The sequence below is a fragment of the Trachurus japonicus genome, chromosome 18 (assembly GCF_045865225.1).
Source record: "Trachurus japonicus isolate A0001 chromosome 18, Traja_1.0".
Classification (NCBI taxonomy): Eukaryota; Metazoa; Chordata; class Actinopteri; order Carangiformes; family Carangidae; genus Trachurus; species Trachurus japonicus.
In genome coordinates, this window is record NC_140924.1 from 13,899,221 (window position 1) to 13,913,001 (window position 13,781).

The 13,781-nt window shown below is 41.6% G+C and overlaps 2 protein-coding genes across 2 annotated transcripts in view; one reads left to right on the forward strand and one right to left on the reverse strand.

Annotated features, from left to right (window-relative positions):
• Positions 1-13,781, forward strand: part of LOC146968871 (uncharacterized) — a 216,141-nt gene that overhangs the window by 135,840 nt on the left and 66,520 nt on the right. The gene's annotated exons all lie outside the window — the stretch shown is intronic.
• The window catches only part of lrch4 (leucine-rich repeats and calponin homology (CH) domain containing 4), a 38,738-nt gene that overhangs the window by 9,993 nt on the left and 14,964 nt on the right, over positions 1-13,781 (reverse strand). The window contains exons 2-5 of the mRNA XM_085806299.1: positions 5,810-5,954; positions 3,873-4,002; positions 3,510-3,615; positions 833-1,079 (exon numbers count right to left, since the gene is read on the reverse strand). Of these exons, the coding sequence (XP_085662425.1) occupies positions 833-1,079; positions 3,510-3,615; positions 3,873-4,002; positions 5,810-5,954 (628 nt within the window). The remainder of the gene's footprint in view (positions 1-832; positions 1,080-3,509; positions 3,616-3,872; positions 4,003-5,809; positions 5,955-13,781) is intronic.

Here is a 13,781-nt window from a genome sequence, read left to right on the forward strand (position 1 = left end):
TGTAGATAGACTGATCGACAGGGCAATGTTGGAATATAATGAGGATAAAGTTGTAGTTTTAGGGACTATGGTGTTTTAAAGCCCCAGTATGTCACTTATTTGGCTTTTAATTAGCAAAAATTTAATATTTCTTTCATAAATACGTATTTCACTGAAGTCGAATCACACCCGCATACAAATGAAAGCTTTCTCATACGTTAGAATGAGTTGTTACAAGTCGTTACAAATACATAAGTGGGCGACGCACCGAACCGAGGCGGCCATGTTGAATCGCCATTTTTTACGTTGAGTGGTAGCGTGACCGTAGGTAACCACGGAAACTCAGCGGAGCTGTGGGCTCGGCCTGTTAAAACTGTCACCACTGTGTAGTGTGAGGAAGGACGGAGGCACTGGTGTTGCATTCAGGTGCAGTCAGGCAGACGGCCGTCGGCAAACCAACCGGATGTCATTTTACTCGACGAGAGAAAGCCGGTAAAACGTGGGTCGGGTAAACAATACGACATCACCATGACAACATATTGTCACGCCTGTATTGTTTTGCCTCGTGCTGGCGGACCACTTGTTTACATAGACGCTTGTTTATCCTGTTACATGCAGCGTCTGTTGTCTGTCTGACATCTGCCCGATTTCACGTGAATGCAACATCAAGAATACGTTCAGATATGCGCACCGCTAGATGGGGGGAATTCCTACATATTATACCTTTAAAGGTGAAATTTCATAAGTTCTGTCAATGCCAGAGCATTTTTACTGGTTGCTTGACGTATTATATGAAAATATTGAGGCTTTTATTTTGAAAAACGTGGCCCTAACACTGTGTTGTGCTGCTCACCAGCTGTTGAAGCCCGTGGGCCTCAGGTGTCTCTCCAGCTCCTCCTGGCTCCTCTTGCAGGCCTCCATGTTGAGGTACTTGAAGATGTGGTATTTGCCCTTGGAGCAGATCTGAGCCGGCGGCATCTGCAGCGGGTTGTTGTCCAGCGTGATGCTCTGCAGGTGCCGCAGGTGCCGGTAGCACAAGGGCACGTGGGAAATGCGATTGCAGGACACATCGAGCCGGACGAGAGGCAGCTCGGATATTTCTGTACGGAGGAAACAAGGGAAGAGATTAGTTAACGGTCGGTGCTGGGATGAACTTGTTAGAATTAGGTGCTTTTATTCTGAAAATCTTGACTGAAAGTTGTAGTTTTTGGGTTTTAAAAAAAAAATCTTTCTGCTGCTTTGATGATTTTCGTGGATGTTGCTGTTCATTACTCCTAACAGAGTCTGGCTATCACAAACTTCACTACAGGGGAAAAAGGTAAAAATAAGGTAAAATAAAATAAAATAAATTGAAAAGGAAGAAAAAATAAAATAAAATTTTATTCAACAAAATTAAAAATAAATTAATTTAATTCAAATCTAATTGGAAAAAATGAATAAATTAAACTACAATAGATACATTAGATTCAACTTTATTGTCATTGCACATGTCACTACAAGGCAATGACATGCAGATTGCATATCAATAGAAGTAATTTAAAAAATAAAATAGATTTCGAGTCAATTCAATTCAATTTCTAAAATAACACCTAGAAACTTGTAATAATTCAATCTGTATAATTAGGAGTAGGTAGATCATAATTCAAAGTAGAACAATTTAATTTGGTCATAATTTCCCCACTGATACATAAACAGTTAACATGAATATTCCAGACAAATGCTGCAGCGACTGGATTCATCCTCACTCTGTGCGAGTTTATGCATTAGAGGATTAAATCTGCTTTTATGAAGAGCTTTAGAGGAGATTGTTTCACTCAGTCCTTAAGCTGAACAACTGTCACTTCCATTGTCTTCACCGTTCAAACACAATTAACTATTAAAAGCCTTGCAGCCTTGTCTTTTATTGTGAAAAACCTGCAGGCTGAGAAAGAGGAAGCCGTTTAAAATAAACAGTGAGTGAAACTAAGCCAGAGAAAGTGAGAGACTCTGACTGCTGATAAAAGTTATCTGACACTTTATTGATGTCGACTTTTTTATATCAAAACCACCTCTGATATTTGATCAGGTGTCGGGTCGTCGGACGGGTCCAGATTTTCTGTAACACCTCTTTAAAAACTTCTTTCACTTCCCCTCAGCTGGTTTTAGTTTAGCGATAAACACTGACATCACACGCCGCAGCTCCAACTCCTCCTGTTTATAACACAAGTGTTTTCATTTCCATTTCCTCCTATTGATTCGGAGCACGAGCCTCTAATGGCGCAAAGACCCATTAGTCAGAAGAAGAAGCTCAATGTTCCCACTTGAAAACAGTCGATAGCTTCAACAGTAATGAAGCAATTAAAGTTTCCACTAAAGCTGCTCGATCAATTGATTCTATTGATTGATTCATATCTGGGCTTTAGGTCAATCTGAGAAAATGGAAATCTAGATTTTTTCATTGGGTAATCCCTCGTTTACCTCTTACAGAGACGAATAACAACACCATTTTCAGCGTTAGTTCCCAAAAACAGTCCGGCCAGTCGTTCAGTTTTGACCTTGAACGCACCACAGGTCGCTGTCGCTGTTGAGTTCATTCAAAGGCTGTTGAGACGGATTTATTTTAGCACGCTGAGCAGAAGCAGCAGCTCAGTGGGAGACGAACTAGAGACGCTACAGCTCGTTAACGCTCATTAACAAACCGTACAATCACTTCCTGTTGAACTACGACTGATGCATTCACTGCACATCGCTGAAGATATGGTGACTATATAAACAGTGGAAAAGACATCCTTGTTTTGACCAGTTTGCACCTTAACACTTTTCACAGAGGTGAAATTGAGTTTGATTTTGTTAAATTGTTTTGATAAAATAAAAGCGAAACTTGTTTTGAGTCATTTCTTTGTTATTTGTTGAGAAATCAATTAAAATCAATTAAAATCAATGAGTTTCTACATTAGAGATCACTATATTTATATTTCCAGTGGTGAGGTACTATATTATTCCTATTTTTATGTATTTTATTTGATTTAATAAGTATTCTTATCCACCCATATGTTTGTTTTTTCTTCACTTTTTTGTATTACATTTCATATTTTAATTTTTCTATTGGAAGCAAAATAATTTCCCCTCAAGGATCAATAAAGTTATTAAGAACACTTTGATATACTTTGGATTATCACGGTACAAACTCCACTGAAGAATCACATCACGTGCACAAAGTTTACATCTGTATTATTGTTATTTTTATGTATTTATTTTCTATTTTAGAAGTATTATTATCTACCCATATTGTTGTCTTTGCCAACTCTTTGTTTTCCCTAACTCTTAAGGCTATTACATTTCATATTTTCATTTTTCTTGTTGGCAGACTCTGTACCAAAACAATTTCCCCTCAGGGATCAATAAAGTTATTCTGATTCTGATTGGTTTGTATAGACACAGCAACAACACAAAAAAACATCCCCAGTTTTCATCGGGGTTCCTCAAACGCATCACGGTGGGTTCAATCTGGACAACCAACAGGACACATACAGGAGTCAGTCGGTCCGTACCTTCAGGCAAAGTGGTGAGCTGGTTCCTCCGCAGGTTCAAGTCCCTCAGACACTCGAGCTGCCCGAGCTCTGCAGGCAAACACTGCAGCTCGTTACAGCTCACGTCCTGACACACACACACACACACACACACACACACACACACACACACACAACAACAACAACAAGTCAGTACATCAGAGTGAATCCACACACTTCCTGTTTTACACTCAGACAATATGGAAGCCCAAAGGGGACAAAATTACACCTGTGGGATTTGACTTTTTCCCCTCAATCAACACAGAAATCCACTATTAGTGTGTGTATATGTGTGTATGAGTGTGTATATGTGTGTATATGTGTGTGTGTATGTGTGTGTCCTACCAGCTGTCGGAGGTGTGTGAGGGAGAATATGGAGGCGGGCAGCGAAGACAGCTTGTTGTTGCTGACGATGAGCACTCGCAGGAGGGGCAGCTGAAACACTGACGGGGGTAAACTGGACAGAAGATTACGACTGTGGAGAAACACACACAAAAACACACACATACACACATAAAAACACACACACATGTAAGGGTTATTGCAAAACGAGTCTCTGTAATATTCAATATTTACAGTATCTTTGACTCGAGGCAACGTGAGCCACCTGGAGGGTTTTTTTCCTGGTCTCCTAGCAACAGTAGCTATAATTACAGTGTGGTTCTGTTGTTGTTAGACGGTTTGGACGACCCGGTTTTTTACTTCCAGTACAAACAAACTAGTGGAGCCGCAGCGCTTCCACCTGCAAACTGTGTTAAACTAATCTAAGCTTCTGATATTCTGTCTTCGTGGTGCATTCAAGTGCAGCTTGGGGGTAATTACAATTTACTTTAATTTGTTGTAAACTTCAACTTTATCCAACCTGTATGGTCACACACCGGGTTTGTTCTTTCTCTCTCGGTCGACTCTGATCCCTTACAAGCTTCTCTTGAAATGCCAACCTTTACTAGACCTTCGTCGTCATGGTTACACATAATTAAGTTCATGGGATGGTCACAGTTTGATTTGGTTTTGGTCATGGTGTGATGTTGTTTGTTAGGTTAAGGGAAAGGGAAAGGTCTCAGGTTGTAGTTAATACTGGCACTTCCCTAAGGATTGCAGACCTTCATTACCATGGTTACAATAATAAACACACAGTTAAAGGGGAATTCTGGCCATTTTTGCTTGGGATAGCGACAGCCATGGGGGCAATTCTTTCAACCACAACAAACACTCAAAAAACAATCAAATATCTATGGTACATGACTCGAATCCTTACGACACACCACTGAACTCATATAGTACAGTATAAACAGTATAAACCTTGTGTTTTTGCATGTAATCACTCACCGGTCAGACATATTTTGGACATTACCACTTCACTGCTCGCAACTATTTATTTTTGTAAAGAAATCATCACAACAAGGAAAAAGTGTTTGTTTCTGTGGCGGGGAGAGCAGGCGCTCTGCGATCGGATAGTAATGTCTTTCCAGGATGTTTCAGAGTTCGGCTGTCTGAGGTGAGTGATTACATGCAAAAACACAAAGTTTATACTGTTTATACTGTACAGTTTATGAGTTCAGTGGTGTCTCGTAAGGATTCAAGTCATGAACCATAGATATTTGATTGTTTTCTGAGTGTTTGTTGTGGTTGAAAGAATTGCCCCCATGGGTTAGCGTTGTCGCTATTGCTAGCGCCGTCTAGCCATGGTGTAACTCCGGTTTGCCTGCATCAATTTTAGTCGTGTTTTTTGCTCCCCCCAACACTGGGTGACCATCAGGAAAACGATTTAGGGGTCAAAAATGGCCGGAATTGGTTTTGGTCATGGTGTGATGTTGTTTGTTAGGTTAAGGGAAAGGGAAAGGTCGCAGTTTGGGTTAATACTTGCACTTCCTTAAGGATTGCGGACCTTCATTGCCATGGTTACAGTAATAAACACATAGTTAAGCTTATGGGATGGTCATGGTTTGGTTTGGTTTATGGTTGTTGTTTTTTTTTACGCATAGACAGGTTGGGTTCAGGGAAAGGTCTCAGTTTCAGTTAATACTACCACTTCCTTAAGGAGTGCGGACATTGATTGCCATGGTTACACAGTGATGAAGCAACTCCCACAGTTGAGTAATTGTTTAGTGTGATGCAATAAACTTTCATAATCGAGGAATTAATGTTTCCTTCAAGAGTTGAGCAGGAAATAACGATCCAACTTGTAGCACCACCACTTAGATATTGATATTGATCACTGCTGAACGATGAGCGGACCGACTTTGGGTTTCCGTGTTCGGTGTCGTTTGGTGTCGAGTTACCTGAGGTTGAGGTAGGTGAGGGCCTGGAGGTTTCCCAGGCTGGAGGACAGCGAACGCATCCCATTGTGGTAAAGGCTCAGCGTCTCCAGAGAGATGAACTGACAGAGCTCTTCAGGCAGCTCGCAGAGGCGGTTCTTAGACAGATCTGAAAAAAACCACAAGAGGACTGAAGGTTAGACCCCACCGGACATCGGCCCCCCTATTCATTAATCTACACAAAAGTACATAAAGCAAAACCGTGGTACACCACACAACTTGTTAAAGCGTTGTGACCTTCTTGATCTTTGCTGAGATAGAAACCAGATCCAGTTTCCCACTCTGAACCCAGCTGTGACCCATTGTTCCTCCAAGCCTCATGTTTCCCGTCACTGTCAACTGTCAAATAACCGTGTGATAAAATCAGAACGAGCGACAGTTTTTCCAAAATATGTAATATCGCAATGGAGATTCTTGGATTTCAAAACAACCAGTCCCTACGATTCCCATGATAACACCCAGTCCCATTGTGTGCTACACAACCGCTCGGCTCTAATTGTGTACTCTCCAGCTCAAGCTGAGATAATAGACCCAAATGACATCAATCAAACTCGTACTTAAGTTTGATGTTCTCTCGTGTCCTCGGCCATCCAAACTACTCTTCGAAAAAACCACCAGTCTAAAAACTGACAACCCGCTCTGAAGCCACCACGCTGCTGTGACAGAAACTTGGCGAGGTCGACTCTCATCCACTTTGACCAAACTGGGTGAGCGTGTCCAAAAATAGCTGCTATTGGCTGCTTCCTGCTCTCTGTTTCCCCGAGTTAGTTCCACAGTAAGTAGGCCAATTCCCATCCAACTCCAAGGAGACAAGGAGGCAAGGAAGCTAGGATACTAATCGTGAGAGTAAAATTAGCCCGACCAGTCCAGTCAGCAGCAGCTTTTACTTTCTATCAATCACGATAAAGCCAGGTTTTTAAAGTCATAACTGGGAGAAAACCTTTGATTTGGTGCTTCCTGACAGAGCTGGAACAATCACCAATGAAAACGCACATCCATTTGCAATTACTGATAACTTATTGATGATCTTTTAGTAAAAATATGTTGATCAAGAGTGTATTTGCTGCTTTTTCTAGTTAATCACTGAACATCTTTGGTTCTTTCTAACATGTCTTCCTCTTTTTTAATGTTGTTTGATGCAGTCAATGGTTAAATGATTCATAATATTGATTATCTTGTGTCTATATACTGGTTTGTTTGTTGTTTGTTGAGGGTTAAGAGTTAGATTTAGGTTTTCAGTTGTTATTCAATGAGTACTGAACTGATTTTCCAAGGATGAACCCATTATATCCCAGTGGATCCAGGAATATTTAATCACTTTCTTTTGCATTTAAAGAGTTAAAGTTTTCTACAGTTCTCAGGAAATGTTTTGGATCTGATTAGACATATTCATGTTGTTGAATTTGTACAATATGTTGTAACTCCAGATAATGATCCAGGTCAGTGGGAAATTAAAGGGATAGTTCACCCTAGAATGATATTTCGCTCATTATCTACTCACCCTCATGTGGACTAAGGGCTGGAAGAAGGTTCAGAGTCCTCCATCCCTTCTCTGAGTTACAGGGGGTCTCAGCGTAGCAGTGCATGTCCATATAACGGTTGTAAAGGGACACCAGAGCTCTTCGTAAAAAAACACACACAAAAAAAACATCCAAATACCTCCATGCTGCTCGTATGTAATGTCCGTCTTGTGCTGAAGCCCCAAATTGCGTAATTGTCCCGAAAAAAATTAAATAAGTCTATATTTTAAGCTTGTTTGTAGCGGAAGCTTCTCAAAGCTCCTCTTCCTGGTCCGTCCAAATCTCGCGTGATTCGCAGTAACCGCACTGACGCCGGCGCAAATCACGCGAGATTTGGACGGACCAGGAAGAGGAGCTTTGAGAAGCTTCCGCTACAAACAAGCTTAAAATATAGACTTATTTAATTTTTTTCGGGACAATTACGCAATTTGGGGCTTCAGCACAAGACGGACATTACATACGAGCAGCATGGAGGTATTTGGATGTTTTTTTGTGTGTGTTTTTTTACGAAGAGCTCTGGTGTCCCTTTACAACCGTTATATGGACATGCACTGCTACACCAAGACCCCCTGTAACTCAGAGAAGGGACGGAGGACTCTGAAACTTCTTCCAGCCCTTAGTCCACATGAGGGTGAGTAGATAATGAGCGAAATATCATTCTAGGGTGAACTATCCCTTTAAGGTTTGGTCTTTGCTGTGTCAGGATTATTTTCTCAATGAAGTGATTGTTTTGCCAAAAAAGAAAAGTAAAACAGTTAAAAACCTTACTAACTTAAAAGACCAAAATCCCAAACCCAGCAGATTACTATCACAGAACAGTAACAGGGAGAATCCTGTATATTAGCTCCTGCTTCCTTCACGGTGGGTTATCACAGACCACGCTCAGTATTGACCTTGTCATCGGTACCGGCTGATCTCTGCACAGATATCTTCATATCCGACCTGTACGGGTGGATGCGTGCAGGGTGAAAGACGTGTGAGCGTGCAGCAGACACAATGAGGCATCAATAGGAGCTGCAGAGAGTCCAAACAGCATCGTTAGCACCGAGCTTCGGTCTGGCAGCAGGATGAGACACAGTCTGTCAATGGCAGACAGCCCAATGGCTGTTTATTGATTGCTGTTGGAAGCAGCAGGGAGGAGGGGGAGGAGTGGGAGGCAGTTCCTCTCTTTGTTAGAGCTTCTATAAAGACGATTATTTTGGAGGACTTCAAGTGAAACATTTAGGAGAGCAGAGATGTGAAAGGAAACTAGAAGATCATCCACTAATGGTCGAGTTAGGGTCTGTTTCTTAGATGGAAAAAGGGGCCGAAAGACATTTAAATACTAATTAACCTATAGAAGAATAAAAAATAAACAGATAAATATAAAAATAAATGAAAAATAAACTAAAGAAAAACAGTATTAAGTAGATGAAGAGAAACCAGGTCTGACTGTGTTTAATGGAGCAAACACATCAACACACTGTAATGCTGAGCTGTGTGCTACATTCATCTGAGTGAGCAGAGGAACAAGAGTGTTTCATTATCACAGACCACTTTACATGGCCTTAATAAACAGTGCACAGCATGGTGCACGGTTCAATGTGAAAGTGTGTGTGTGTGTGTGTTTTCTGTGTGTAATAAATTGCGAGTGTGTCTGTCTACACACACTGTACCGGAGCACTAAAGCCTGATTCCTCCATCTTCACTGTCCCATAGCTGGAGGGGAGCTGTCTGAACAATGGGTGGGGGTGGGATAGTACTGTGGATACGTGTGTGTGTGTGTGCCTGTGTGTGTATGTGTGTACGTGTGTGTATGTGCTTGTTTTCAGACCCCACTGAGGACTCGAACCATACTGCAAACTACACCCATGGGGTCCTGTATCACTGTGGGGGTGTAGGGAGCTGTTGTTAGAGGATGTACGGTTTGAGGCTGAAGACCGAAGGAATTCATTATGTCATAATTGTGTGTGTGTGTGTGTGTGTGTGTGTGTGTGTGTGTGTGTGTGTGTGTGTGTGTGTGTGTGTGTGTGTGTGTGTGTGTGTGTGTGTGTGTGTGTGTGTGTGCTCTGAGGGAGTCTCTCGCTCGGCCTGAATACAAACTTCACCAAAGCCGAATCCTGTACTTAGGTATTAGAGCTTCATGAGTTCAGATAACTGTACTGTGATTAATTCATCTCAAACACAATTGACGGTAATGTCTTATTAAATCTAAGTAAATCTAATATAAAGCACACAGCCTTTTTGAATATTATTATAACCTTTATTTAAACTCGGATATATATTGAGGAGCAACCTCATTTGCAATATACAGTAGCCGAGACAAAACAGAAAACATTTGAGGACAAGACATAACACAAAAAAATGCTTGAAACATACAAGCATATCCGCGGACAAGACACAACACAAAATGTTTGAAACATACAAGCATATCCGAAATCCGAAATACATACTGATTTACATTGAGATGTGTTGGTGTTTTTGTATACAAGCTTAAAGGACAGAGCTTCAACATCTCTGATTAATAAGCTGCAACAAATATATTTCCATTCAGTTCTCTGAAAACATGTAAATCGTCATATGTGGAGTCTAAACAGTCACTTTCCTTCCTGAAAAAACCATCAGACCTTATTGAAGTGACATAATAACAGACAGACTGACAGAGTGAAACTAGTTTCAGCTCATAATCCCTGCTGTTTTTGCCATGTGGTGTGAAATGCATTCTGGTTTAAGTCCATTCACACCAGTCTGCAGAAACACTTCCTGATATTTGAACTCGATCGGGCTGAGACTGATGACGTTTCACAAGAACAAAAAGGACACAGATTGAGAAACTGCTTCTGTATCCGTTGTTGCAAAAGACGTGAACAGGAAGTGACGGTTTCTACTGCACAAATAAAAGTCTTATCTGTGCAAGACGTGCACCTTGTAGCGACTACAGTCACTCCCAGTCCCCGACATTGAATTTTTGAATCCCCAGAGTATTTCCTGTTCTTATCTCAACCAAACCAAGCAGCCGGCGGCCATCTTGGAGACAATCTGATTTAAAAAAGCTTTAAAACGTGGTGATTTTGCCACAAAATTGAGGTTTTAAATGGATTTTTCCACTGGTTTTACTTCACATAAACTTGAACTGCAGCATAAACAAGGTTCAGTTTACGTCAGGGCAACAACACGATTGGTTTGATGTTGGGGGGGGGGGGGTCGTAGACTTTTCTATTCAGCATTCCTTAAGATTAGCCTTCATCATCAGCTTAACGCAGTCGTCCATATTTGGTTCTCCAGAGAACAAAAACACAACACACACACACACCAACACACACACACATCTATGAACAGCTGAAAGTCTCACGCAGCCTTCCCCGGCTCGCTTTTGCTTTTGCTTTTTTCCCAGGAGGCATTTCTGCCCAAGTTTACGTCCTCCTGATAGGCCGTTGTACCGGAGCCAGAATGACTCAACAGGAGCATCATGGGAAAAGCATGTGCTGTGGAATGGCAGCGTCCAGCAGCCTCTGGCACGACCCGGGTTCAGACAGCAGGACGCTGGCCTTAAACAGACGGCTCCATGGTCCGGGTCCAAGGCTGTCAGCTCAGAGGAGGAGGAGGAGGAGGAGGAGGAGGAGGATGGCAACAAGTGAAACCCTCTGGTTACAGAGCTGACACACACATGACCTACTCAGACTCTCTACGCTCCAGCTGTGACGCTTCACAGCTGGAATAAGTCAGAGCGACCGAATGAACGAGCTGTGATTTTACAGCCAAACAGATAACTAACGGACGAGACTGAAGCTTTATGCTGATCTCAAGATAACTTCAAAGCCTGTTTTGATTTGTCGAAGGCAAATTGACTGTGATTGGAGGATTTGGCTGCGAGATGGGACGGATGGATCTTGAGTTTAACTGATTTAAATAACCCATAATAAGTTCTTATGTAACTCATTTGGCTCGTGATTTTTCAAGACAAACTTGTCAAAACATCCAAAAAAAACAGTGAGCGCAATAAAACTCATTATTGAGCTTGGATTTTTCTTGAGCTTCCAATGAGTCATAGACACGAGGAGCATAAAATCTGTCACACTGAACGAAGCAGAGAAAACCCAACTGAAAAATACTGCATGGATAAATGTCAATATTACTGAATATCATCTCAAGTCACATGATCAACTGTAGATGAGTCACCAACAAGATAACTTATAATTGCTGTTAAATGTAAATGAAAAAGAATAAAATAAATACCTGTTCACTGATCAGCTTTTATAGACAAGATAACACTCATTCAACAAACATTCATCAGCCTCAATGACCAGTGGCCACAATCTTAAAGATACAAACAAAAAAGGAGTCCAATTTAAAGGGATAGTTCAACATTTTGACAAATTGGCTCATTGCCATAATCCCTATAGTCTTAGCAGTAGGTTCGTTACCTTTAATTGTCGGTGCAAGCTATTTTTAGAACGGCGGAGCAGAGCCGCGAGCTGCTCAGAGCTACGCTACGGAGGCTCATGGGATTTCTTGGTTTCCCTCATCAAACTCATCAAATACACAATCCAACAACTCCAAAACACTCTCATGGACAAGTTGTGACCTGCACATTCACCACGCTATGAGATAATAACAAAACTTTACCAGACAGAGTTGTTTTAGAGGTAAATTTTCTCTGAGCAGCTCGCAACTCTGCTCCGCTGTTCTAAAAATAGCTTGCACCGACAATTAAAGGTAACGAACCTACTGCTATGACTATAGGGATTATGGCAATGGGCCAATTTGCCAAAATGTTGAAATATCCCTTTAACAAAGTTTGGAGAAGATCAAATTGCTTCTTCTGTTAATTAAATAAGTAACAATATACGACTTGTTTGTTTAACTTGTAGTGAATTAAATCTGCTCCTAGAAGCCACTGCAGATAAACTTGGTCCAATATACCATAATACTGAAAACTGTGATCATATCTTTTTGTTATATTTTTCTTTTTTACAGTTTTACAAAAGTGTGATGAATAAACATTGACACAGTTCAGTTGGAGCATCACTAACACAAAGCTGTATATAAACTATAAACTAAACAGTGTAGTGGTCTAGTCCATCACCACACTTGATCCAGTCAATAACTTGTAGTGACGGACCGTGTCGTTGGGTCCCATGTGACGGCATTAATCCATTCTAACCAGTTAAGGATCTCTGCTGACCTGGCTTGACCCCTGCTGTCGGGTTACCATGGTGACCATGCAGATTTCCTGCCAGGTTTTAAAGAACAGGGTCAACTATCATTAGCCTGGAGAAAGGAGCTCGGTGCTTGGACGGAGTCAGCAGAACGTCTCAAGTCGATGATGCACGTTAGCTGCAGATCTCCGACCGCTTCGAACCCTTCGACCGTCTTTCTTTCTGGAGTTTTCTATCCGGACTCATCAGAACCGACCGCTCCGACCCCGGCAGGGTTCAGCTTTCACTGGCTGGATCTTCTACTATGTGTTGCTATAATGGAAAACACCTGCAATGAAATCACTGATTGTGGAGCTGCCAGGAAGCGCGAAGACTTGAGGCTCCGACGGTCGTCTGAACCCACGGGACCAGAACAGAACCACACACACACACACACACACACAAAGACGGACCTGCAGTCGATTTGTGTTTGTATGCAAAAGACGGTGTAGTCAAATAGATAGTGAAACCAAAAGAGACAGCGAAGGGGATCAGCCTGAGTTACAGCTTTGCAAGCCTGCATGTCAGATCATCCATCTCTTAAGGACGCCTTTAAGGATTGAAGACCATGTGATGTGGATTGAAAGCTCAAAAAAAAAAAAAAGCTTGTTTTGTGCGAGTGTGAAGCCAAATCCTAAAAAAAAAAAGAAAGAAAGAAAGAAAGAAAAAAAAAACACAGGGTGGGAGGAGGATTTCAAAGGATCAACAGAAAGAGAAGGATCGTGGCCTGTTGGAGAAGGATACTGTGTTTAATTACACGCCAGGCTGGATCCAGTTCAGACACTTACATCACCGCTGACCCGCTGACCTCTAAAAAAAAAAAAAAAAAAAAAAAACGTACAACACTGTACTGCTAAACTGGGCTCTTTACAAAGCCCAGACTCTGTCGGTCTAATCAGTGCGTTCACTGTAAAGAAACAAACACCCCGCCGTCTCGTGTTTCAGATGATGTGAGGTCAGATCTTTAATCTGCTGCTTCAAAGTCTGACTGAACGCACAAAAAACTTTCTGCAGATAGTTTATGAACTCACTTTAACGTTTCCAATAAGTTCAAAAGAACTCATGTTTTTCGTGCCGTCTTAAAAATAAACTGTCAGAGTCAGTTAACGCACTAATCTGATTATGTTTTGAGTCGTAAACCGACTTCCCCGCTTCCTGTCGGGCCGTGTGAGCAGGTCACAGGCAGTCAAATGTTGTGTTGCTGTTGTGTAAACCAGGTGTGGTTGGACACTGGGTGTG